At 38.0% G+C, this 27,876-nt stretch overlaps 2 protein-coding genes across 2 annotated transcripts in view; one reads left to right on the top strand and one right to left on the bottom strand.

The window, feature by feature from the left end:
- LOC117961381 (tyrosine-protein phosphatase non-receptor type 14-like) overlaps positions 1–8,368 on the top strand; it is a 36,555-nt gene extending 28,187 nt beyond the window's left edge. Inside the window, exons 15-20 of the mRNA XM_034899991.1 lie at positions 839–979; positions 2,355–2,573; positions 4,072–4,200; positions 4,412–4,646; positions 5,084–5,247; positions 6,398–8,368. Coding sequence (XP_034755882.1) covers positions 839–979; positions 2,355–2,573; positions 4,072–4,200; positions 4,412–4,646; positions 5,084–5,247; positions 6,398–6,526 — 1,017 coding nt within the window. The 3' untranslated portion in view covers positions 6,527–8,368. The remainder of the gene's footprint in view (positions 1–838; positions 980–2,354; positions 2,574–4,071; positions 4,201–4,411; positions 4,647–5,083; positions 5,248–6,397) is intronic.
- smyd2b (SET and MYND domain containing 2b) lies at positions 7,921–16,943 on the bottom strand. Its single transcript, XM_034899992.1, has 12 exons — positions 16,704–16,943; positions 14,992–15,055; positions 13,211–13,321; positions 13,075–13,135; positions 12,405–12,529; positions 12,172–12,239; positions 11,439–11,541; positions 10,584–10,694; positions 10,328–10,448; positions 9,523–9,697; positions 9,331–9,439; positions 7,921–9,077 (listed from the first exon to the last, which is right to left on the bottom strand). Exons 1-12 carry the CDS (start codon positions 16,871–16,873, stop codon positions 8,997–8,999), a joined length of 1,299 nt encoding a protein of 432 aa, XP_034755883.1. The 5' UTR covers positions 16,874–16,943; the 3' UTR covers positions 7,921–8,996.
- Positions 16,944–27,876: the final 10,933 nt, after the last annotated feature.

Consider the following 27,876-nt stretch of genomic DNA (forward strand, 5'->3'; position numbering starts at 1 on the left):
TTAAGGCACAAACATTTCACACAGCAGCAGAGTCCAGGTATAAGTCAAATCAAATAATCGGCTCACTTAAGTTGCTATAAACCTCACTGTTCAAGAGTGACCTGGCGTTGCCGGCTGTTTATAGTGTGAGTCAATGAAATTCCAAAATGTTTTTCTTTGGTCCAAAGGTCCAAAGCTGTTTTCCCTCAGATGGTTTATCTCATTCCTAGAGGACACCATTGGTGACCCCCAATCTGTTGTTTTGACTGTCCCAAAGGGAATGAGGGAGGGGGAGTGGTACTGGAGGTTTAATAGCATCAGAGATTAGCAGAAGTAATCCTTAGAGGAAGGAGGGACTGTGCAATGTGGGTCAGAGTTTGGTTAGCTTGGTAGAGAGGAAAAAAGACAGGGTGACAGAGGGAGTGTGTGCTCTGTAAAGGAAAGGAGGCCAAATAGGTAAGTGGGAATCAACAAAGGACTGAAAGATTGAAACATATGTGCAGAAGGAAAAACAAGGATGAAAGCATCAAAAGAAGTTGAGGGCAGAGTTAGATGGATAAGAAGCTGCAAGTCTTCTCTTAATAGGCTTTAGATTCAGACTTGTTAGCTCACACCATTGGACGGAATGCAATTGGATTGGTACAGTCAGGTTTGCCCTATAGAGAGAATGGACAAGAAGACACACACACACACACACACACACACACACACACACATACACACGTGTCAAATCGTCCCCACCCACTTCAACACATGCACGTTTGCATGCGTACCAATTTGAGGCCAGCGCAGGTCAGTCAGTCTCGCCATGCTCCCGCTACCTGTAGCCATGACACCAGGATTTTCCTCTCTCTTGAAGACGCTGGAAAGACAGAAGATGTCCGTGGACTCCATGAAGAGGCCGCTGATGATGGCCGCCCTCAACGGCCTATACGTGGCCCGAATGCCTGTCCCCGTGAATCCAGGAGAAGAAGGTTCCAAGGCTGCGACCGACGAACGGGTAAAGTTTTTGCTCTTAATTTATTAAATAAATGTGGGGTTGCCTGAGTTTTTAGATTTCATACTTTGTATCTAAAAGTATTTTTGAAAGATCTTACACATGTTATTTTGAGTGGTTTTCAGTTAGATGTGTGCTATTTTTTTTTTTTTTTAAATGATGATTTTATGGTTGACTTAACGTTCTAGGATTGTTATCATTTTATGGTACAGTTAATATAAAACTCAAAGCTCTTTAGAGCTCTTTTTTACTCACAATTGCTCAATAGGTTTTCCGTTCTGTTTCTTTTTTCCCCCATCTACACCACACACTTTCTGTTTATTTTTTTATTGGTATTTATATAATTTTATTACAAGTACTTACTTTTCAATATTTATAGTCACAGGTTAAAATAATTTATATTATTCTACCAACTCTTGCTTTATTACTCTAATTACACATTCAATTTGATTTTGACGTCACTTACACCGCAATATTGTTTCTTGTATCATGGCAACCGCCATGTGTTTTTGTTTTTTTTTGCAGTTATTGAAGAAAATGCTGCAGCTGTAATAAGGAAATTTCCCCGTAGTGGGATGAATAAAGTATAATCTAATCTAATCCAACCAAACCATTATAGACATAACTATAATCACACCACCATCCAGGTATGGAGAGATTAAGGAATTAAATAAAACCTCCAAGCCCCAATTTAAGTCAAGTATATTTTATGTCTGTTTGGAGGATTCGTGTTGGACCTTTTAACGGACAGGTTCCTCACCTAATGACAGTGATTAAGGAAACGTGGCTGAAGATTGTCACTGTAAAACTATTTTTTTATAATCACACCATTTAATTTCCCAAATTCTGTCTGTCCTTTTGAGTGTAGAGGTGTGACACCCGACCTTTGTCCTGACTGTTGCTAAGCTAACGGGGGCAAGCCCTAAGTGGGCTGTGGAACGCGTGGCATGGTGGTGCTTATCGCCTTTAGGCCCGTTGGTATGTTAAGAATGTGACCCGAGAGAGAGCGAGAGTAAACTACACAGAAAGAGTGATATAAAGAGAGCAGTAGAGACAGAGAAGCTGTCCTCTCAAACATAACTGGCCTAATAAAGACAGAACCCCATCAGGATGAATACCATCACTGCACATGCAGCTCTTTTATCGCTGTGTTGATGCAGTTTACATGCTTGAGTTCTTTGATTTTGAAGTCAGTGTTCAGCTGATGAGAGTTTCAAAATGTGATTTCTGAATTCTTCTGGCCTAAATAGTCACTTGGGTTTGATGGAATGGAAAACAAATAAAAGCCCCTTGGGGACTGAAAGAGAAATCTTTGAATCATGTGAATGACTAACACCCCCTCCTCTTGTTCTTGTTCTTTCTCTCTCTGTTGCTTCAGTGTAAGACCTTGGAGTTGAAGCTGGAAGAGGAGCGGGTCTTCACTGAGTATGAGCAGGTGCCCAAGAAGAGGACAGACTGTGTTCTCACTACAGCAACTCTTCCCGAAAACACTGAGCGCAACCGTTTCCGTGACGTTGTTCCATACGAAGAGAATCGGGTTGAGCTTGTTCCAAACAAGGAGAACAACACAGGCTACATCAATGCCTCGCATATCAAGGTGCGCTTGACGGTCATGGGTAAAATGCCCAAAAAGTGTAAAAAGGAATTTAATCGATGATAATAACTTCTACCTTTTTGGAATCCAGACTTTGATCTATTCATGTGATGCTTTCACTGTGTTAAAAAAAGGTGGGAAGTAGTTTTGTATATTTTTTATCTTCCTATAAAAACTCTCCATAATGTCAACCAGCCAAGCCACCAGAAGAAGCCTTTGTTACAATGGATTTTTCAGGACATCCTATGGGTTTTAAAATGGTTTATTTAGCTTAAGTAGCTAAATCCATAAAGGAACACTTGATCGTTGGTTAATCAGAAAAATTCGATATGACCAAAATTGGAGATACATGGTTATACATGCACATGAAAGCAGGTGGATAGAAACCTATAGATAGATAACATAATTCAACATTGAATTTGTGTTGTGTCAACATGATGGACAGGTTTTAAAATCGGACTTCATCATTTGTCAGTTTTCAGTTCCAACCAATATAGAGGAATAGAATTATATTGACAGGTTAAACTGTTAAAGTAAGTAATATAATATTTCACAAAGTGTTTTTATAAGATGCAGGGTTATGTCTTTGGCACTTAGTCACAGTTATATCAGTGTCAAAGTACTTTGCAACAGTCACATCATACACCAAAAATTAAAGCAATGAGCATCAACCTGACACATTCAGCTCTCTGCCAGTCTTTGTAGGGTCATTCCAAAGCAGCGAAAGGCTTCAGAGAAAAGCATGAAAGGCAGTTGTTGAAGGCTGTTTGGGCCTTTAAGCTCACAGAGCTTGTGGAATTCCCAAAGAATGTGGTCCAAACTCCAAACCCTCTTAAGTCAACCTGAGCTGCTCTCAGTAGCCCACTATTCATGCTTAGTTGCAAACAGTGTGTGTGCAAGCTTGTTTGTATGCATGAGTTTGCATTTCACCAAAGCAGCAGTGAATCACTGCCTATCACGGTATAACCCTCTTACTTTCCCCCGTCATTTAAGGTAGCTGCCACAGAACAAAAGGCCTTGTTTATTCCTCATCCATCTCCTAATACAGTGTTTACAGTCACAAGGTGGCTTGAGGAATTAGCTGGGACATGCTCATTATGCAATGGCGCTCTGTGGTTGGGGTGTATTGAAGATGGGAAGGTTTTCAGTGCTGTGTGTGGCCTTGTGATTACTAATTAGAGAAAGCAAAAGAAGGTTAAAGAAGAGGGAATTTTGTAAGTGAGAAAAAAGAATCTGGTTGAACTGGATGAAAATTATGTTTATACTGCCCTCTAATGGTGGATGAGATTATTGTCAATGTGTGTAAGTAAGCTGTTAACATTTAATATATTTTAAAGTATAAATGCATTAATTTCTGGCTGAAGTGTGAGTTTTTTATGTAATTGAATTGTAGTTGTTAGCAAGCCGATTAACTTGTTTACTCGTGTGTAGGCAGATTCTTGTTGGCACTGCGCACTAATGTTTGTGTGTGTGTGTGTGGTTGTGTTGTGTGTTTTCCCAGGTGATGATTAGAGGGGAGGAGTGGCACTACATTGCCACCCAGGGCCCACTAGCCAACACCTGTGCCGACTTCTGGCAGATGGTCTGGGAGCAGGGGGTCAACGTCATCGCCATGGTTACTGCCGAGGAGGTACAGATGCACACACGTGCACACACGCACACATGGCACACACAGATGTTGCGTCTGTCTGTGTGAGAGAAATAGGATGACAGTGAGAGTGTGTGTGTGTGTGTTACTGTGTCACAGTGTCTTTATGATTGTGATTATGGGATTAGATGTAAGTGTCAGAGCACATTGTCTATTTTCCCTCACCCCCGTCTTCACCCTTTTTTCCATCCAGGAGGGTGGCAGATCCAAGAGTCACCGCTACTGGCCTAAACTGGGATCCAAACACAACTCAGCCACTCATGGCAAGTTCAAGGTGACCACCAAATTCCGCACCGATTCGGGCTGCTACGCGACCACAGGGTTAAAGGTCAAACACCTTCTGTCTGGCCAGGAGAGGACTGTCTGGCACCTTCAGTACACGGACTGGCCTGAGCAGGGCTGTCCCGAATATGTCCAGGGATTCCTCTGTGAGTGTTGTCATAATCATCATTGTGTGTAGGAATTTCAAGACATGACAAAAAGTGATGAAACAATCATCGTGCTTTCATTATTTAATGTCTAATTAAAGCAATAGTTTGACATTTTGTGAAATATGCTCATTCACTTTCTTTCAGAGTTAGTCAAGATATCCCATTCACGGCTGTGGTGAAGCTAGAGCCAGAAGGCCGTTAGCTTAGCTTAGCATAAAAATTCATATTTATCTGACACATATGATAAAGGTATAGTTATTCAAGAAAGCCAATGTGTCTAATTGCCATACCTTTTATAGAGAAGCCACATGCTCTGAAAATGTCATCATACAACAAGTGAGCAACAAAAGCAGTTAACCACATTCAACACAATCTCTGCTCAGGCTGGCAGACACATTGCTCACATGTAACGTTTGTCTTCTTCTTTCCTGCAGCTTACCTTGAGGAGATCCAGTCTGTAAGGAGACACACCAACTCCATGTTGGACACCTCAAAGAGCCTCAATCCGCCTGTGGTGGTCCACTGTAGTGCCGGGGTGGGTCGCACTGGAGTGGTCATCCTCACTGAGCTCATGATCAGCTGCCTGGAGCACAATGAGGTGGGTGGACTGTGAGGTGACAATGTTGCAAAGAGTCCGACAGGTTTTGTCATTTTTAGGATCACATTTTTTCTTTGACAAGATATACTGTATGTAGAACAAGTATCTCATACATTTACACACAGCTTAATATTTTGGATAAAAAACATACACATTGTTCTTTTTTTATACGTCTTAAAAAGACCAATGTGTATGTTTTTTTAACCATGAGGATGCAAATCATGTGACTTGAAAACATTGGAAGTAGAGTTGTTTAAAAGATGCTGCACATTTATAAAACACTATATACACCTTCTCATCCAGGTATGTAGACCAGGTATTATCCCGTTATGATACCCAGTGAATCCTCTGTAGTGAGACAATGCAAATACATACAGGAGAGGCGGCAGGTTAATGTGTTCCGGTTTTCAGTTGGAGTCCGCTTAGTATTGACCAATCACGTTTGAGCGGGCTTTGGTTGCATGCAGGTAAACAGTAAAGAGGAAAAGAGGTCGATATGCAATCTCGGAACCCATAAGCTATTGTCTGACGCTGATTTAGCTTTTAAATACTTTTTGGGAAAAGGACGGGCACTTTCAAGCAATACTTGGCAGGTGATTGGATGAACCACATGTCTATCAAACTCTCGCCAAAGCCAATCGGGAGAAAAGCGAAAACATCTTTTACATCTAGAAAAGCCTTAAGCCGTTCTTTGCTCTTTTTTCAATAAATAAATACTGTCCAATTCTGATTAAACTGATGCTATTGTAGCATCTACACTAACCTTTTTAGGAGCCACCATTGTTGTTTTGAACTCTCCGTGTTGTCACACAAACCTAAACCACGGCCATAGCTGCCAGTTGCTCTTCACGGTAAACTGATTGGTCTCGGCAATCCCGAGGGATCATGTTATATCGCAAGACTCCAATCTGCCCTGCAAGGTAATGCTACACTGTAACCCCAGAAGGCTTGATTGCTGTCAGACCAATTCTGGGATTCTGGGTTCTGTAATTGACATACATACAGTACAAATACATAGCCTTGTCACTGCATACACACTGAGTCCATTTTACAGTTTATACCCTTAAATGATTGTCTGTCACTTTTCTCTCACTTTATTATTTCTTCTCAATCACCGTGTTTTGTCTGTCTCTTCTTCCCTTCCCTTCAGCCCGTCGAGGTTCCCACCATGTTGTCAGGACTGAGGCAGCAGAGGATGCTAATGGTGCAGACCATTTCCCAGTACAAGTTTGTCTACCAGGTCCTCATTCAGTTCCTCAAGAACTCCCGCCTCATCTGAGCCTAGGGTCCTGACCTTTGACCTTACACGATGTGGAAGAATGGTACCAGAGAACAACAATGGTCTTTCAAAAAAGCACGAGGACTGTGCAAAAGATACAGTTTGCCCAATAGCTGGTTGGAAGCAGATATAGAAATCCGTTTTCTTTCTGGCAGTTTGTGGAAATTCTAGTGGATTTTCACACAAACTCACCTCAAGGGAGGAACCAATTTTTGCAGGCATGTGTAGACCATTTCTCCTAATCAGTGTAGTTGTTTTCCCCCTGGGTTTAATTCTTGGACCTGGTCCTTATGTGCGAAGAATGCATGTTTTTGCATTTTCCCAATGCATGTCTATAAGCCCCGTGCGTGCTTGAAATTTCTTCACAAGTGTTTCAGTTTGGATAGATTGCCTGCCTGCTACATTTCTCATTTATTATTTAGCCATTATTAGAGATGGCACTATGCTGCATCAACAGTAGATGGCAGCAGCATTATGACTATTTTCTATTCTCTAAAAGAGTTTGCCAAACTAAAGTATTTTTTTTAAATCACTGTTAAAATAGTAAAATATTCCCCTAATTTTTAACAGAGTATTGATTAATACATACAATATTTACATTAACATTGTAACAAATGTTTTTATTTATTTCTTTTAAGATTGTGGCCACCTTTGCAATTGAAGGGAGCATTGACAAGCATGTTGATCATTGCCCTGTCACTTATAATCTTTACTATATTTTTCGGAAAGCTGTCCTTGTCAATGTCAAAAGGATCAATGATACTGTCCTTAATGCATTTCTATTAAGATCCTCCCCCACAAGCACACAAAGTGTATCTTAACAGTTGATTGTTTCTTGAATCACTGTGCCTTGCGTTCAAATGTGTCTTAACACATTTCTTACCCAAAAGCATTTCAAAAGTCTGAAAGGTTTTTGTCTGATGAATTAGAGGTCATGTATAAATATAGTTTCACATTTTGCTGTCAATAGAGAATTGTTTCCTTATACAGAAAATACTGTATACAATGTATCATTGTGCCTTATTGAAACATGAAACAAGCCCTTTCCTCATTTTAGTGTTCTAGATGGGTTTGGTACACTAAATTCCTTTTTTTATCTCCAAAGATTAAATCTTTGTATCAGTATTTAATAGTTTGCATTTTGTTATGACAACAACTTTAACATATCAAATAATTTACCAAACTCTCAGGTAAAGATTTGGCAGTAGGAGAATACTGATGTCTTGGTTTATTTTTGAAGAATAATAATAAAAAACTAAAAAGGCAGCCGTTAGTACTAATCTGATCCAAACCCAGTTAATTATTATGTTGCCGTGTTCCAGGATCACGTTTATAAAATTACACTCTGAAGAATTTCCTTTTACATGTTATGTTAAATATTCTTTCTTATTAACCTGAATCATGATGCAAAGCCAGCCATTTCCATAGTAACTTTGTACATAATGCGCATGTGAGAAAAGATTTTCTACAAATTCTTTAAATAGTTTCTTTTTTTTGACTTGGTACCTTAAAAATACCGCAACATAATAAACTATGCATGCATTTTTTATATTTCAATGTATATATTCTCAAATAAGTATAAGCTTTCTGCTCTCTTGACATATAAGTGTTTTGTTGCACTTCTTTTCTCTTTGTGACAGTATTTCCTCACACAGCATTCCACTGTTTGTTTATATTTAATTTTTCCCCTTAATTTTTTTGTTGGCAAAAATACCTAATACCTTTTCAGAGTATGTGTACATATATTTTGTATATGTGTTTTCAGTGCATTAAGTCTTTTGTTTTTCTCTCCCCAGATATGTTATACTTGCTTATTATGCAATAAAGCCTTATTTTCTTTAAGACTGTTGCCACACATTCATTTATTTTGTAATAGTTTCCATTAGCTGATAATAATGCCTGTGTTGGAAAGGGGTTTTCTCTCAGTACTGGAGACATTAATTAGCGCGTAGAACTCACACAAAGTTCTAGTGCGAACACTGTGCTCTATCCCAGCTCTCTATTGTGACTCAGGCCCATTCTGCAGCTTTATTAGGCCCCTTGTGGTGAGGCAGCCGTCCTGATTGGCTGACAGGGATTTTGTTGAATTGCACCCCCCTCCCCCCTACGCTTGTATGTAAACAACTCAACTCCGATAAATGGCAGGGCCCAGCTGACATGTCAGTAAGTAGCCAAAACAAACACAAAATCATGAACAATTTGGAAAATCATTATTTATCCCAGACTTTCACATTAAATGCATCCTTTGTACAAAAGTATCCTGCATCCAACAAACTAATAGGTTATTGCATACATAACACAAAAAATCTTTTTGTAGAACAAAACTTTGCATAAAAAATATGACTGCTCTCCATCTTTTCCCTAATACCAAAAAGAGTAAAAGGTGTCTTCAGTTCTGTAAAGCTACTAATGAAAGGATTGTTTGCAGTCGCTTCGGATCAGCTGTGTTCAACATTTCTTTCCTTTCTCGTCATTTTCGTGTCATCTCTTTACGCAACTCTGTCAAGTAGAAGTGATCCTTTCCATGAGCCACTTCCATTATGGCAATTGCCTATGTACAAACAAACATATATAATTGTACAACATAAAAATATGTAAATGATTTCTAGGTATATTCCTCTAAGTGAGGTACTTAATACAGAAACTACCACTACCAATTTTATCATTTTTAAATGATACCCAGTCCTAATGACTTTTTAATTGACCATAATATGATTGACTTTTTTTTACTTGTTTAAAAGTGCTTTGTAGCTGTTGTTATTGAGTATGAAAGTCTGCTGTGAAAGCTCAGCAGGTCATGTTACCTTCTTGAGAATGCCGACGCCCACTGAGTACTTCTCCAGCCCCATGTACAGCCTGCCCAACTTGAGGTACATGGAGGACACATTCAAAGAGTAGGGTGGATACAGCTTGCTGCATTGGAAAGAGATCACACATATTGATGCTTGCTCTTTTTTTTGATCACCCTGAGAACTTTTCAAACTGTTTCTCATCACCTGTAAGGTTTGATGATCTTCTCGCCGTATCTGATAGCTCCGTCTGGATCTTGCATGTAGAGACAAACACCCATGGCCTGGTACATCATGTGAAGCATGTAGACATTGGAATCATCAAAGACAGCACCCATCTCATCCAGGCTCTGTTCACACATCTCCAGCAACTCACTAGGGGGTGCCACAGAGTCAAGGGCTGCACTGAGTTTTTAAAGGGCCTCTGAACATCTAAACAAATGAGTCTTGAAAGCTACATTGCTAAAGAATGATATCTGCATAAGAAAGCTTAACCCTTGTATGGTATTTGGGTCAAATTGACCCATTTCAAATTTTTACAAGAAGAAAAATGGTACAAGTATATTTTTTCTACCTGAAAATCAACAAACTTGCCTTATTACTCTGGATACGACCACTTATGTTTTTACCAAGATAAGAATGATCACATAGTGGATTATTAACATGAATTGTAACCTTATGACAAAAAACAAATCACACTTCCAACAATTAATTGTGTTCTAGAGACAGATTGCATTCCCTAAATATATACAGTATGTTATCTCAGTTGTTTGAAATTGAGATAAAGACAATATTTGTTAATAGATTATTAATTTTATTTCAGAATCGTTTTTAAAACCCCACATAAGTCGCGGGGTCAATTTGACCAGAGGGATACGAGAAGGTCCCAAAAGTGAAGACAATACAAGGGCTAAACTCTGAACAAACCTGCGTTCAGCTGTAAATGAAATTAAAAGTGCAACTGAATTGTAAAACACAAGAGACGGTGTAATTTAGTGACATTAAAGGATATTTTTTATGTGTTTGAGGGCCCGGAACTCTCTGATGGTTTTCCTGGCGTAGCGCACCATGTTGCTGATGACCTCTTGCTCGATGGGGTCGCTCTGCTTACGTACTTTCAGCTTTGCCTTGTCCTGGAGGAAGACAGGACACAGAGCACGATAGTCAACCAAACCATTCAGTTTTGTTCCTATATTTTACCCATGAATTGCAATGGCAGTTGCATGATTAAGTATTTTTTTCACTCATCACTTGTTGTGGTGTCTTACCCCGGACTTGGTTTTGCATTCGTGGCATTGACAGGTGAAGTAATAGAACTCTCTCAGCCTGTTGTTACGGTCGTCTGTTGGATAGAGGAGGTCTATGTAGCTGATGAGCACCTAGAAGTGGAAATAACACTTTCCTCAACATTTTTCATCAGGTTACAAGGTTAGTCTAAAAATAACCCTGCCAGCCACTTTAATCAGCAGCTGCACCCCACCCCCCTTCAAACAACACACACTCTTCTTCTTCTGCAGTGTTGTCTTAAAACACTTTCGACAAGTAAACTAATTCGTCATTCTCGTGGAACTGTACGCCAGCAGTGCTGTCATGCTCTGCTCATGGCAAAGTCTTTCAATCTCAAAACATCACAATGTTCAAGTCTCCTTCTCCATTTTTTATAACATTTTAATCCAAAAAATTCTGTTGATTAGGAGAGAGAGAGAACCACAACCTTATGAGTTTGTTTCAAGATTTAGAGGAATGTTTTGAGCTAACATGGCTATTTGCTTTCTAACCCTTCTTGTCAAGAATTAGATGGGAAGATTGATCCCACTCTGTGGCAAGACAGTTATTTAAATATTTTCCAACTCTTGGTAGGAAAGCTAATAAGCTCATTGCCAAAATGTTTAATTTTTCTTTTAAAGTCAAAGAAGAAAACACAGTTAAAAAATGCCTGCCTTACAAATTATTCAGTTGAACAGTTGCTGTATCTCACTGGAAGAAAACAATGAAGTATCGTGTAATTTAAAGTTCTTCAGTAGTTGAGTAGTAGTTTAGTAGTTTCAGCTCCCTTTTCCATTCACACACACTTGAAAACATGAACCCAACACCCTCTAATGGCAGCTGTCCCTTCTCCTCACTTCATCTCCAGGATTCATGTTCTTTACTGCTCGAACCTCAGCAGACGTCCCCTTATATGTGACTATGACACTGGGAAGACAGCTGTGGTTTATCAGTGCCACACTTTGGAGAGACAGACACATGGAAAGAATCAAATTAGAATAAAGCTCTCTACTTTCTTACATTTAATGATACAGAAGCAGTGTGAAAAAAGCCAACTTGTTACTACTAATGCTACAACAGTAATTACTAACATTTGTGGAAGTGGTATTAACAACACTATGCTCCAACTGCTCTTACAGAGAGGTCATGAGTGTCCCTGACATGTGTTAGCAACCTTGCTGTTACCTAGGTGGCAGGCTGGAAGTAGCTTAAAACGGAGCTGGAAAATTTGAAAACTTAACAGCCTCAGCCACAGCAGGGAGCCTATTTTACTATTAAATGACCAACAGGAGAAAAATGTTGTCTTTTTAGAATCTGGCCTCTTTGGATATCTTTTACATGTTGCTCCAGATACTGACCTTTAAAACATGAAAAAATACTCCTAATTGTAGCATTCAGCATGCATGGCCAATGCCAAAAAATACCACGAAGGAACTAACACATATGCATAGAAGCCATTGAAATAAAAGACATTTAGAAACGCAAATGAACAGAAAATATTGTCTAATATACTATGCATTTGTATCTGTAGCTGAAATAGTACAGAATGAAAATGTGCTTGTATGCATGCATGTGATTTTTCTTTCTTACTCTGGGTAGACGGCAGTACCCATGTGGGACAGTTCATCATCCTCTATAGTGAAACCATTACAGGCAACCTGTTGAAGAAATGACATTGGAAGAGAAAGAAAAAACGGCAAATACATGTGACCACAACATCAAATGATTTATGCATATATTTTTTCTTCTTTCCATGCTTCCTTGATAAGGACAGCAAAGAGATTTTGGTTTGTTGTGTATGGTGTGTAGGGTGTGTGTGGTACCTGGGAGAAGAGTGTGAGAAGGTCTTTGTGGTCGGGCAACTCCAAATTCTTTGAGAAAAAGCGATGCAGTCCGGCAATATCTGACTCAGTCATCTCTCTTTTCTCATTATCTACATCCTCCACGTCTGTTACAGGAACAGGGATAGAAATTTTGATTGATGAAACGTATATTTTTAAAAAACATGTATTTACCCAGAGTAGTGTGCAGAGGTATTGCCAAAATTTATTTTAAACTAGAATTGCCTTTAATTGAGACTGTCATTACTTGGAAAAACGACCGTATAGGTCATTCTTGGCCATATTTATCACGGGAGCAAAGCAGGAAGTCATGAAACGTTATTGAGACATTATGCGAGAGAAAGTCCGTTGAGGGCGGGAAAAGAGGTGGATGGGTCAAACAAACACAGAGCTTTCACCCAGGAGACATGTAAGTAATCTAACCAAATATTAGTGTAAAGCACTAGTGTAGTGGCCCTGGTTGTTTCTCTCAATCCAATCTGAATGGATAGTGCTTTTCTCTCCAGGGACACTTAGGACTGAAGTACAAACTCAGGGTCTCTGAACACTTCATACTAAATCTGTCACTTTCCAGATGGGTTTATAAGTGTTGTTCCTAAAGAGCTAATCACAAACACAATCATGCATACGCGTTAAAGGAGCATTTACTCACGTGATTGAATCTCATCTATGAGCAAGATCCTCTCAGAAGCACATCTTTCTTTCTGCATTTTCTGTGGAAAACAGACATTATTAACAGAAATGACATCAATTAACCACAGTATGTGCCAGAAAACACTTTTGCTCACCTTCTTGGCGAGGATCCGGGCCGCCAGGCGGGACGTCTCTGATGGGCACCAGTTCTCTCCGAATGCAATCATTGCAGAGCACTCCAGCTTGTGCATGGCCCAGTCCCCTTTCTACACAACACACACATCAATATTGTAACTGCACACAAAAGAGCAACCCTGTAGTTTAGAGCCAATTTAATTGTATACATATACGTTTGAGCCAACTATTTGCAGTTTAGGCCCCACCAAAATGCCTAACAGTTGGCATTTACAGCCCCTGAGCTACACTACTACTGGCTGAAAACATTAAGCAGAATGATGGAATGTGACTCTACACTGTGTTATTCTGAATGTTACCCTTATCCCTTTTATGCAAACTGAACCATTCGTTGACTGTTTGGTCCCTGTGATTTTTACACAAAATCATGGGATGATTGAAAAACGGATAAGAATGTAAAAAAGATTTTGTTATATATATTGTAAACTAAAACACAAGGGTGCATCCTCTCTACAGGGACTCTTTTAAGTCATCTCTTACACCACTGTGTGTGGAGCTAGATTTTTTTCTTTATTACATGCAAGAATATAAATGATCAGAGAGAGAAAAAACGTTTGAGAGAAAAATTCATCACACTGATAGCAACAAATCATTTTTTTGAGAGAAAAAAATATTTGAGAGAAACTGTTTTCACACCAGTATCAAAGAAATCTCTCTCAAAATACTTTTTTAAACTCTCAAATATATATTTTTTGCTATCAGTGTGAAAAAATATAAAGGGAAAATGAGACAAAGCAGCTACTGATTAAAAGCCAGGGTATATACATTTCTATGTCAAGTTCATCCATGATGATTATAATTTTAGAACGTTTAGAGACATCAATGTTTTATTATCATTTCCTTGCTGAATGTAATTCTTGGCTGTAGTGAGGGTTAAGAGATGCGATTTCCAGCAGAAATAATTTTGCTGCCAAAGCGGGTGAAATTTTTGGCAGGGATGCAAAATGTGGGTACAACATCAGCAAAACAAGCTCTGGTCATGGCCGGGGGGATGTGCTGTTGCTACCGGGTGTGCGGGCTGGTTGGTTAGTTTGCTAATGCTAGCTCGCTTGTTTAGAAATTAAAAGGTATTTATTTAGAAGTGGGCTGGCTGCTAGTTATCTATCTATGGCGGTTACAATGGTGTAATGATTCACATGGACTCCCAAGACAAGACGGTACTAAACCCGACTGGCCAATAGGAACGTGACACTATTTTCACATCGAGAGAAAAATCGAGAGCAAAGACTTTTCACGTATTGAGAGCGAGAAAAAAAAACCAATTTGAGAAATTTAAGATTTTTTTGGGATGATATTTTTTTTTCACACTGATAGCAAAAAATATATATTTGAGAGTTTAAAAAAGTATGGTATGAAAACGTTTTCTCTCAAATATTTTTTTTTCTCTCATAAAATGCTTTGTTGTTATCACTGTGATATATTTTTCTCTCAAACATTTTTTTTCTTTCTCTCAGACAATTTTCTCGCATGTAATAAAGAAACAAATCTAGCTCCATAGCTGTGGAAGCTCAGTTCTACAATAATAGAGTGACAGGAATTTAGCGAGGACATATTGCAGACAATGTGCACAAGCAAATTCCTGAGATAATCTGCTTGTGACTGCGCAACACACAGTAGACGTTGTGAAGGAAATACAGCATCATTTTTGGAGCCCTGACCTACAATATAAGATCCAATGCCGCACACAGGAATCATTACATTACAGAGTCATTCTGTCCCCACAACCCCAACTGTTTACTACCTGGCATTTTACACCGCAGTAGAAGGCTTTCTTGCACTTCCCACATCTTGCCAAGCCCTCTTTCCTATAAGCAAATAGACAAAAATACAGGTTTATTGTGGATATCAAACAGCACACGATTAAATAGTTTCTGAAAGATTCTCAAACATCTGGTTAATGTGTACTTTCCCAGACTTAAACAAACACTCAACCATGAGACCTCACAACTCAGTAGATATCTACACAAAATATTGGTGTGTAGATATCACACTTCAATGTTGTGACTGAATCTGTATGTGACGATCAAGGCGCTTTAATGTGTACGTGTTTGAATGGACATCTAAACGTCCTGCTCCATGGTTCTAAGACAAGAAGTAGCAGTTGCTGGTGGCCTGTCGTAACTGATAGCAACGAAGAGCTTTGACTAACATTCTGTAGTATTAATAGAGCTGACCTTATAACAGACCAGCTGTCTCTTGACAACTGAAAAATAAAGCGGTCCCATTCAATTTTTTAGACACTGTGGCTGATAGTCAGACCAACACACTGCTTAGTGGGAACACACTACTTGCTGTAAAGTGCAAGTGTAACCTAGAGTTTCACGCTGGGGATTGGTGCAACCATGCAGAGACCGCTGCATCATTAAAGTGAGCTCTATCAAACATTATTGATCCTCTATGATAAAACAATGGGTTGTCTATAACTGTATCTGCAAAACTCCTCCCGTCCCCTGGCTCCCTTTGCACTTTAGAAATGCCGGCATCTCCTGAAGCTGTGTTTTCTAACCTACATTAAATTGAATTAAATAACTGTCTCAGGATCTCAACTAGATTTGGATTGGAGCAAGGCGGAGGTCAGAGGCAGGGTTACATAGTTTTACAACAGAAAAAAAAGGAAATTGTGCTTTTAAAAATACTTTTTGTCACCTGATAATTGAGGATCAACACTGGACAATATTAAAAACGTCACTGCACAAGATTTAAACTTGTGAGTCTAATCATCTTACTGACTTTTGAGTTAAAAGAAAGTTTAACAAAGCAACACAGCAGCATCATTTCTTGAAAGAGGACACATTGCAGTACCTTCAGTGTGAATTATCCACAATGAACCTTACAGAACCATTAGATTAGATCACATGGACACATGCAGCCAACTCAATCAAGAGCTGAATGTTTGAATAAACGCCATTTATGAGTAAACCACTGACATAGCTGTGTGTCATTTTGAAATTATCTCAGGAAAACACAGCATATGAAGTCATGCATTTATGATTACCTGACCATGTGAATTATGTATTATGTAATCATGATGCTACTCGGGTCAAAAAATCTTTTGCTCAGGTTCACCATTCAAATACTTTCCCAGCGGGTCACAGAGGGTTAACGTGGAACAGGATATACATGAACCAGATAACCAAAATAGATTTTGTTGAGTGTCATATTCATGACAAAGTGCCCAAAGTGCCTAAATGGTGCTGTGTGTGTGTGGGTACGTGAGTGTGTGTATGTTTGAGTGTGATTGTGTGTGTGTGTGTGTGTGTGTGTGTGTGTGTGTAAATCATATGCAATGGGGTAATGGGGTGTTGAAGGATGTGCAGCCAAATGATGTCAGGTATCACCTCAAAGGTTGTGAAACGGACAGATAATACTCTTTATGAACTCTCAAGTAACACTCAAAAAGAAAATGAAACATGTTGTCTCAGCACACAGGGATAAAACTGACCCTTAACTTACCTGGTAAAGCAAAACTCGCAGTAGCAGCCTCTCTCTGATAGTGACAGCACAAAAGAGTACGCTGGGCTGGAAAACAGCAACTCTCCAACTTTAAAGGGTCTGGTGACGCGGAGACCTCGGCCTTTACCAGGACTGTCAAACCTCTCAAGTCCCTCAATGCTGCCCGTCATGGTGCCTACTTCAGGTTCTCTTCCTCCAAAATGACCACAACAAGGACCTGGGAGAAAAGTGGGATGTGGCACCTCCAAGCATTGGGGTGTCACCCTTCTAATAATAGTTCATAGTAGCATCCAAAGGGAGATAAGGAGCCCAGTTGTAGTTTTACGAACTAAGAAAACATTGCAAAAGTTTTTGTTTTGACAGACAAACTTTTTACTTTTGTTATAGTATCCAATAATTGATTTTGGGAGCCACACACAGGTTCACAATCTGCTTTCAGCCATGGACTCCCATACAAGATAAGGAATATACTGGGGACCTCTTTCCCTCTGAATAATTTAACAAAAAAACAATTTATTATGTTTTTATGACATTGTTTGTGACACAGTAAACTATGACTGTTTATTCCATTTTGTATGACATATTTTTACTAGTACTTTTTTATGAATTGTTACTATATATTTAATATATTTTTACTACTACTATAACTTTTTATTACTTCTCACGACATATTATAGGCTATGCCTTTTTATGACTCTATGGCATACTATCAAGGTTATATCTAAATGATGTAAAATTATTTTTGGTAAACAAACTAAATAAAATGTAAACCTTCAAAAGAAACTAAACTGAAACTATATTGCCAGGGTAAAAAAATTGAACATAAATCTTTTCAGTTTTTGTTCTTTGAAACTTTTAATACATACTATACTTTGACTTTTTAGGACTTTTTAAGACATACTGTAAAGTTAACTTTTTGCTGAATTTTTATAACATACCATACTACGACTTTTTTATGACATTTTTACGAGATATACTATGACTTTTTATGACTTTTTATGGTATACTATACTATGACTTCTAATAACTTTTTATGACACACAACGATTTTTTAGATGACTTATTTATGGCATACTAAAACATGAAATGTTTATAAAATGACTTTTTTATAGGGGTTTTAATCACTTTTAAACATCCTATACCATGGCCTTTTTGCAGCTCAATCCTAGGCTTTGCCGAGTGTCCCTGACTGTGTCTATACTATGTATTTGTTGACATACTGTACTATGGCTTTTTAAACACTTTTTTCAACATACTACAGCTTTTTATTACTTTATGTCAACATGCAATGCTATTACTTTTCACAAACTATACTATCTTTTTTAGACATCTTTTTTGAACCTACAATACTTTGGCCTTTTTTTATCACTTTTTGCAACATACTAGGATACTCTAAATTATTTCTTTCAACATACCATGCTAAGACTTTTTATTTTTACTGTCACTTTTTTAATCAATTTTTCGACTTTTTTTACATGCTGTACTATGGCTTTTTTGTCACTCTTATTTGATGTACTATACTCTGGCTTTTTTACCACATATTTCAGCATACTAAACTATGGCTTTTTCCGACGTGCTGTACTATGGCTTTTTCTTTACTTTTTTCAACATACTATGGCTTTTTCGTCCTACTATACTGGGACTTTTTCCCTACACCACATTGTTTTAGTTTGTGTTTTGGAGGCAGAATGAAAGGGTTAGGGTTAGTGACTATAGTGTGACTTTTCCTACTATACTAATGCTTTTCATCACTTTTTTTGTTATACTATATGGGTTTGATTGACATATTACACTATTGCTTTGTTATAAATTTTTTCGACATTCTATACTAATGCTTTTTTATAGCTTTTTGTCAATATACTACACTATGGCTTTTTATCTATTTTTCTCAACGTGCTATGTTATGGCTTTTCATCATTTTCATGACATACTGCAACATGACTTTTTCGACTTACTATACTATGGCTTTTTATCACTTTTGCTCAACATGCTGTACATGGCCTTTTTGGACATGCTGTACTATGGTGTTTTTTGTCAATTTTTTAAACATACTGCAATATGGCTTTTTTATTACTTTTAAAAAATACTATTATAGCTGTTTAATCACCCTTTTCAGCATATTAAACTGCAGCTTTTTTTTAACTTTTTCCAACATACTATAGTATAGCTTTTTTTATCACTTTTTATGCATACTAAAGTATGACTTTTTATGTTGTTTTTCGACATACTATACAATTTTTATTTTTAAATCACTTTTTGTCAACATATTATAATATGACTTTTTTGACAAACTGTACTATGACATTTGTTTCACCTTTTTTGACTTGCTGTACTATGTTCTTTTCAAATTTTTTTTTTTTTAGATATACTAAAATATTACTTATTTCCACTTTCCATACTTGGTGGCTTGTGCCTCAGAGGTACAATTGTAGTCCCAACAAGGTTGGTTGTTCAATCCCAGGCTTCTTCAGTCATATGTCAAAGTGTCTATCCCTAAACTAAAGCATGACTTAAAAACTAAAGCATGACTTGAAATTTTTTTTTTGTAATTTGGCTTGTTCTTTACCTTCTATGCTATGTTTTTTCCTCAATTTTTGACATGCTATAATATGACTTTTTCAAGTTACTACACTATGTCTTTTTGATCACTATTTTGGACTTACTACACTATTTTTTAAATATTTATTTTCAACATACTATGCCAAGACTTTTTATTGCTCTTTTCAACACACTATTCTATGGCTTTTTATGACTTTTTTTGACTAACTATACTGTCACTTTTTTTGTCAATTTTTTGACACACTATAATATTACTTTTTTGAGGTACTGTACTATGGCTTTTTGTCACTCTTATTTGATATGTTATACTCTGGCTTTTTTACTACAATTTTCAGCAGACTAAATTATGGCTTTTTCCGACTTGCTGTACATGGCTTTTTTATCACTTCTTTTAACATACTACAATATGACTTTTTTATCACTTTTTGGCGACATGCTATACTATGGCTCATTTATCCTTTTTTGACACATTTTACTGTGGCTTTGTATTACTTTTTTTTTTACATAGCCTACTACACAATTACTTTTTTTATCACTTTTTATATACTATGCTATGGCATCTTCTTTCAACAGACCATATTTTGGTTCTGCTATGGTAGGGATTTTCATCACGTTTTTGGACTTACTATACCATGCCTTTTTCATCACTTTTTTCAACATACTATATTATGGCTTTTTTATCACTTTTTTGACAAACTACACTATGTCTGTTCTATCACTTTTTTACCTACTATACTATGTATTTTTGTAACTTTAAAAAAATATTGTAATATAAATGTTTCGACGTACTTTACTATGGCTTTTTTGTGCTCCTTTTTTCAGCATATGGGTGGCTGTGGCTTTGTGGTAGAGCAGTTGCCTGGCATTAGGAAGGTTGGTGGTTCAATCCCTGGCCCTGCAGTCCCGTGTTGAAGTGTCCTTGGGCAAGACACTGAACCAAGAGTTTCCCCTGATGCTGCACCATCGGAGTGTAAATGTGTGCAAACGTTTATCTGATGAGGAGGTGGCACCTTGTACGACATCCTCGGCCACAGTGTGTGAAGGGTTCCTCTACTATGTTAAGAAGCACTTTGAGCAGTTGTTAAGATTAGAAAAGCGCTAGAACTTGACATTCTGTAATATTGCTTTTTTTGTTGTCTTTTTAGACATACTATACTAAGGCGTTTTACGACTTTTTTGACATACTGTAATATGGCTTGTTTTTTACCTTCTATGCTAGGGCTTTTCCTCAATTTTTGACATACTATAATACGACTTTTTCAACATACTATTCTATGGCTTTTTATGACCTTTTTCGACATACTATACTGTCATTTTTTTGACATGCTGTACTATTGCTTTTTTATCACTCTTATTTTATATACTATATTATGTTTTTTTTATCACATTTTTCAGCATACTAAACTATGGTTTTTTTATTACTTTTTTCGAAATACTATAACATGACTTTTTTGTCCTGCTACACTGTGACTTTTTCCCTACACCACATTGTTTTGGTTTATGTTTTGGAGGTAGAACAAAAGTCTCATAATTGCAAGGTTGGGTGTTCAATCCCAGCCTTCTCCAGTCACATGTCAAAGTGACTATAGTATGACTATATTTATGCTTTTCATAACTTTTTTTCGTCATACTACATGGGGTTGCTTGTGGCTGGAAGGAAGAATAGAAGTCCCATAATCACTTGGTCGGTTGATCAGTTCCAGGCTTCTTCAGTCAAATATCATGTTGTCTCTGACTATGTCTGTAATATGACTTTTTAGACATATTATACTATGGCTTTTCATGATTTTTTTTGACATACTATACTATGCCATTTTGGTCTTTTTTTCTCAACATGTTGTTCTATGGCTTTTTAATAACTTCATTCAACATATTATACTTTGTTTTTTTGACCGACTATGTTATGGCTTTTCAACACTTTTTTGACATAATACAACATGACTTTTTCGACTTACTCTACTATGGCTTTTTTTTTATCACTTTTGGTCAACATGCTGTACATGGTTTTTGGACGTTCTGTACTATAGCATTTTTTTTCACTTTTTTGACATAATGCAATATGGCTTTTTATCACTTTTACTTTTTCCAACATACTATAGTATAGCTTTTATATCCCTTTTTGCTGCATACTAAAGTATGGCTTTTTATGTTGTTTTTCGACATACTATACTATGTTGTTTTTTTTAAATCACTTTTGGTCGACATGCTGTACAAGACTTTTTTATCACATTTTTCAATACATTGTACCATGGCTTTTTTTATCACTTCTTTAAATGTACTATAGTATGGCTTTTTAGTACTTTTTTTGACATACTATACTATGGCTTTTTGTCACTTTTTTCAACATACTGTAGCATGGGTTTTTATTATTTTTTTCAACATACTGTAGCATGGCTTTTTATTACTTTTTTCAACATCATATGCTATGGCTCTTTTACCACTTTTTTGACATGACTTGGCCTGCTTTACTATGACTTGTCATGACATTCCTGACGTACTCCATGCATTTCTTTACATTTTATGATACACTATTCTATTCCTCTTTGACTTTTTCTGACACATTATATTATTACTTTTCATGACATCTTTTATGACATATACTATGACTTTTTATGGCATACTTTCACATGACTTTTTTATGACATAATAAACTATGATATTGTATGGTTAAGGTTATGTTTTAAGGTTATCATAACAAACTAAAACTAAAACTAAATAATAGTTAAAAAATGAGAAAGGGAAACTAAATGAAAACTTTTTTGAAATATTATCCTATGACTTTTTATTACTTATGACATACTATACCATGATTTTTTTAATTACTCACTATAGTATGAGTTTTCATGACATACAGTATTATGACGTTTTCAGATTTCATGGCATACTATACTATGATTTTGCACCAGCCAGAATGATTTGTCTAATTATGGACACATTTTTACACTCAAACATCAGATATACACCTCAAACAAGTAATGTTTCGGTTGTGTTAACATACACGTACACATACACATACTTGTACACATACAGATACACATACACATACATATAAATACACATACACATACATACAGTTACAGATACAGATACAGATACGAATACAGATACATGTACACATACAGATACAGATACAAATACACATAAACATGGCTATCCCACAGGTCATCTCCTTAGTGTTGGTACTTTTTTTCCTGAAGTTCAATAAGGCCATCTGGTGGTGAAGGCCAAGAATATCTTTGCAGTGGATGTCTCTACTCTGTTGTACAATTTCATTCTGTGTTGTGGCAGCTGTGTTTGTAGATCAGTTCACCAAATACATTCATGAAGTTGATTGAAAAGTTAAACTTTAACAACACTGGCCATTATTACATTATGTGTTGTGTCTTGTTCATAATTTTCGTGTACATAGAAAGAGACTTCAAGTTCCTACCTAGTGTCCACTTTCATTTTGTGCCATCATGTGGGTGATTATTGTAAGTGCACCCTTCAATGATTGAGAAGCCCATACATCACAGTCCACTACGCACCTTAGACTTACTGACATAGTGGGATTGATTTTTTTACATAGAAGAAGAAAGGGAGAGCTCAGGTGAGGAAGTTGATCTTGAGTAAATTGAAATATTTCATAAGCAACCATGCAGGCCCAAGCACACGCACACGCACACGCACACGCACACGCACATGCTCACACACATGCTCACACACATGCTCACACACACACACACACACACACACACACACACACACACACACACACAGCACAAACCACTGTGAAAATTTGTCTGTGATCTGTATCTGAAGGCTTTATCCAACCTTGCCCCAGTTCCCCCCGATTTATTATAATTCCAATTTTCAGTCTTTCAATCTAAAGATTTGTTTCTCTTCATTTTTTAATAACGTGCAAGCAAGGTAGGCATGTCCCTGGGAGATTATGTCGTCGTCTTTGGTGTCTCGTCTTGATTACATCAGAAGAACCTGATTTGATTTGGAAGAAACCCCCATGTTCCAGTACGCACTCTTGTTAGACCTCCCCACTGTGCAGATTTCTTGTTTTGTCAGAGGGGATGATCTTGATGAATATGATCTGAAAGAGAGGGAGGGATAGGGGGATTAGGTGAAAGGATTATGATTTCCAATGACGAGAAATAATAAGAAACAATAAATCCTAAGTAGATTTAGTTCTCAAGGAAACCCTGTTAGGGAAAATCAACAGAATAAGAGACAGAACAGAAAAGCGACAGGATAGATGTATTACTGTAAATAGATACAGTTGGCCTGGTCTGTTTGGTATGAGAGACCTTAAGTCCAATTGAATGTATTTTACCGTAAACTTAGTCATTATTAGTTCATCTAGAAATCTATCAACACTCACAGTTATATTTTGAAACGTTGTTCTGCTCTTTTTTACAGATTGCAGTAGAGCTACAAACAGTAGTTGATTTATCTATTTAACAAATGCATAATGGTTTCAGCTATCTAAAAAAGCCTCTGTGGCTGCAGCTTTTCTCAAGTGAGGATTGGCTGCATTTAACTGATGCATATCATAATAAAATGACTGTAGATTGGACATCACAAGATATTTCAAGACATTCCCTTAGGCTATAAGAAATTGTATTGAGCACTGTAATAGACCAAATAAACAACAAAAAACAATATTGCAGGTAAAAGCAAGCTTTGACTGTTGGTTGGACAAAAACACAATGTTTCTTTATTTTCATAGATCACACGATGAAGTATGATTGTATGTTTGAATATGTGTTATGTCTGCGCTCTCATCCAGGAAGCTTTCTCTGTTTTAATCATTTAAAAGATGTGAAAGTAAATCTAAGAAATCTTCAAAAAGTTTGAGTTGTTAATTATCAATTTCATGGAAAACTGCACTTGTTTACACCTTGATTAGTAAAAAATAAATAAAAGAATTGCTAGATAATTTGCCAATTAAATTTCATGTGTAAAAAGTATATGTACTCTTGTGCTGTTTCCTTGTCTTCTTCCCAGATCATGATGGGATGAGCTCCAGGCCCAAATTATCAGTCCTTGTGAGCTCAAAACAGTGAAGAAAGTCTTCAATTTAGTGGATGAGGCTGTAAACCACAGCAGAGATGGCTAGCAGACGGAGGACCATTGTATTTCAACAGGGGGTGCCATATTGTACAGACTGGGCCATTCAAATGTAAACAATAAAGTGCCACCTTTCTAAGCTTTGTACTGATCAAGGTAGGTGGCTTGTGTTATTGGTAATAGTAGAACATCAGTTTGTTAATAAACTATTTGAAAAAAAGATGCATTGTCAAAAGGCTTACAAAACAAATCTACACTTTTACTGTGTCATAATTTATTTGCACTTTGTCAGAGCTCTCTTCAACCTGCACCTCTTCAAATGTTAAACTACATAAGCACTCTGGCTGTTTTTACACCCTTCGAAGACACTGAAGGCATAACTTATGTCTATGCTGTTGATGGATATATGCAGTACTTTGTCACATTGGTAACCTCGTAAAACAGCAGCTGCTAATGCCTTGACTGCCACGAGGTCATGGAGAGGTTTGTGTGTGAAATCCAGTGCGGTTAAAGACCCCTAGCTACTTTCGGTCTTGCTGTAAAGGCAAACCCGACTTCCTCTTGTATACACGTAAATGTGTGTATACATATGTATTAAATCACATCATACCCATGACCTTGTCATCACAGGCTGTTCCCAGGCTGCTGTGCTAACTGGGGGTCATCAGCAGGACATTACATGAGAGATGAATGGTGCTGTGTGTTTGCATACGGTGGAGAGATTCGGCACAGAGTAATTGATCATTCAGGGCTATGTTTTGGGAATGAGGCTTGCCAAGACCCAATGTAATTGCACCTTAATTCTCCTGAGGCCATGCCTGAGCAATATACACATTCTTTCTGATGAACTCACTGACTGAGACAATGTCTGCCATCCGCCTTGCCCCTTGTCTGCCAGTTAGGCAGCCAAGCCTTAAGCCTTAACCCCTCTGTCTCCACTCCTGGCTGGGGGGGAATGCGACGCCTGCCTGCTTGCCTGCTCGGCCGTCTTAACCCCGTGGGCTTTACAGGCGCGGAGCCTCATCTCCCACTGTTTATCCATGTGTCTTTGCTTTGGCTCAGGCCCGACGCTGCCGACCACTCCGGGCTGAGTGGGGTCCACTGCCCTGTGTCACCCACCTAAGCTGTGCTTTCACTGGAGGGCTTAGCGCCTCACCCCTCGGCTGCTTTATGAGCAGACAGCTGGGCTAATCTATCTCCCTCTTTCTTTCTCCTTGGGTCTTGCCTCATCTCTTCTTTTGGCTCCTTTGGTCATCTCTTTGTAGTCTAGTTTGCTCTCATGCCACACTGCTGTTTCTGTTTCCACAGTAAACAAATGCAAAAATACACACAAATACACACAAATACACACACACTTTTTTTTAATTGTATGTCTCTGTGTGACAGTTTTTACTGACGCAATAAGAAATTGAAAAGAGCTTAGTCCTGGGCTCATCGGGATACTGCAACTAAATCATCTTTACACAACTTGCAATTCATCTTCATCGAGGTGAGTTGGTTTAGAGAAGTTGGTTCAGACAAGATTAATAGACCCAGAGACTGTTTTTTGCTGAAGCAAAGTTTTGTATGTGAGGTATGTTGTGTGTTCTGTATGTAACACATTATACACCTATCTGGCTGACACCAGAGACAAAAACATTAATCGAATAAATGCTTAAATTCTGAGCAGATTGTTGCAGCACTAAAAGGGACTCAACTTTACAAGCTTGTGATTAGGTCTGTGTTTTCAGGTGTTCCACTGTGCTGGCTGCTTGTTACTTTTGTTTATGTTGCTTGAGAGAAAGGTTATAAAGTGGTTTGTTTACATCATTAGTCAAAAGAGCAATACTGACACTGCTCTATGGCCAGGTTGAAAAAAGAAGTATCTTGGCTGTCAATTGTATTCAGTCATGACAGTATGTAATAGGATATAATTCATCTGCAGGTAAATGACCATACTTGATACCCGTATGATTGTTAAGCCTGAACGTTATGGACGATGCTGTAGTCTTTAGATCAAAGACGTGACACTTACACACAGTGTGACTTGGGTCATGATTTTGTGAACATGTCTGTTTATGAGACTGACTTTACTTCACTCTGCATTCTTACCATCTTCAATTTGCATCCATTTTATCCTCCACCCTTCATCCTCCCCTCCTCCTCACACCATCTCACCTTGTCCCCCCTCCCTCTGTTCGCCGTCTTTCTCTCTTCCTCCTTTTCCTTCTTCTCTTCCCTGTCCTCTTCAGCCATCCAGCTAAACTTAGAAGTGACAACAGTTGCAGGGTGACACCAAGGGCTAAATAAGACTAGAACAATAGCTTCCCCCCTCGTCTCCTCTCCTCACCCCCTCATCTCCCCCTTTAATAGACTGCCATTGTTCTTCCTCGCCTTTGCTCTTTCAGGGAGTTTGTTAGCTATGCTAATGAAGGTTGGGCTTGTGTGGGTTTAGCGAGTGGGGATTTGATGCTCTTTAACTGGGCACTTTTAGAAAGGAGAGGCGGTCATGAGTGTGGCCGGGAAGCTATTTACCAACAGTCAAATGTCACAGGCGTGTGGATGTGATACAGCAGTGGAGGAGATCTGTTACACTTCTCATGCACGTGCTTCAATTTGATATCTGTACACTGAAACTGTCACAACCAGAGTAGTCAGCAAAATGTATTAAAGACAGTATTTTGCAAGAATATGTGACACTCTAATGCACAATGTACTGTATGTGTCAGCATGTCAGAGTCCTTGCAGAAAAAAGGGGTCGAGTAAGACAAGATGCAGAGACTACAGTAAGTATAGTGCAGTCAGTCATCCAATCAGTCAGTAAGTCTGTAAATAGCTCGACCGGTGGCTCCTTTGAGCTTTCCTCTAAGAGGAATTCTCTTTCTCCTTGGTGTATTAATAGTCCCTGTGCATTGTTTCCTACAGCAGCACTGCTGTAATCAAAGGAAGTTGGTCTGCTAAGTATACAAGTATTTTCCTTTGTCTCTAAGTTTGGCAGGCATCTAAGAGTCAGATATGTGTGTGTGTGTGTGTGTGTGTGTGTGTGTGTGTGTGTGTGTGTGTGTGTGTGTGTGTGCGTGTGTGTGTGTGTGTGTGTGTGTCAACGTAGCTGTACGAGCAAGGGTGTGCATGCTCACAGGTATCATGTGTATTATGGGTTGTATGTTTATCTATGCATGTAATCGTATATGTACAATGATACATCCTTTAATTGTTTGTGTGTCTGTGTGAGTGTATCTGTAATCCACTCATTGACAGAGTGACCTTTTATCTGAGAGGTCATGTGCAGTCACGTCAGGAGCATTGGCATGCTTTTTGGAGGAACACGTGAAACTACTGCACAACCAGCCTACTGCCATGGGACAATTAGGATTTGTATGTTTTCATCTCAACAAAGCTTCTAGATATACTGCTTTGAGTGTCTTTAATGGGATAAGTAACCTCTTAATATCATTATCATCTCTTCCATACTTTGAACAAGGACGTTATAATCAGATTTGTCTGATTGCTTTATAAATGCTTTGGATGAAAATGAGATATTGGAGCCCACCTCAATAAAGTCATCATCTTTTAT

The sequence above is a fragment of the Etheostoma cragini genome, chromosome 18, assembly GCF_013103735.1.
Source record: "Etheostoma cragini isolate CJK2018 chromosome 18, CSU_Ecrag_1.0, whole genome shotgun sequence".
NCBI lineage: Eukaryota > Metazoa > Chordata > Actinopteri > Perciformes > Percidae > Etheostoma > Etheostoma cragini.

Excerpts from the sequence above, each read along its gene's own strand:
- smyd2b (XM_034899992.1), bottom strand. The coding sequence starts at position 16,873 with ATGACGGGCAGCATTGAGGGACTTGAGAGGTTTGACAGTCCTGGTAAA. Across the intron at positions 12,530-13,074 it reads CATAGATGAGATTCAATCAC|ACGTGGAGGATGTAGATAAT; the intron begins GTGAGTAAATGC and ends TTCCTGTAACAG. Across the intron at positions 9,440-9,522 it reads AAGATCATCAAACCTTACAG|CAAGCTGTATCCACCCTACT; the intron begins GTGATGAGAAAC and ends TTTCCAATGCAG.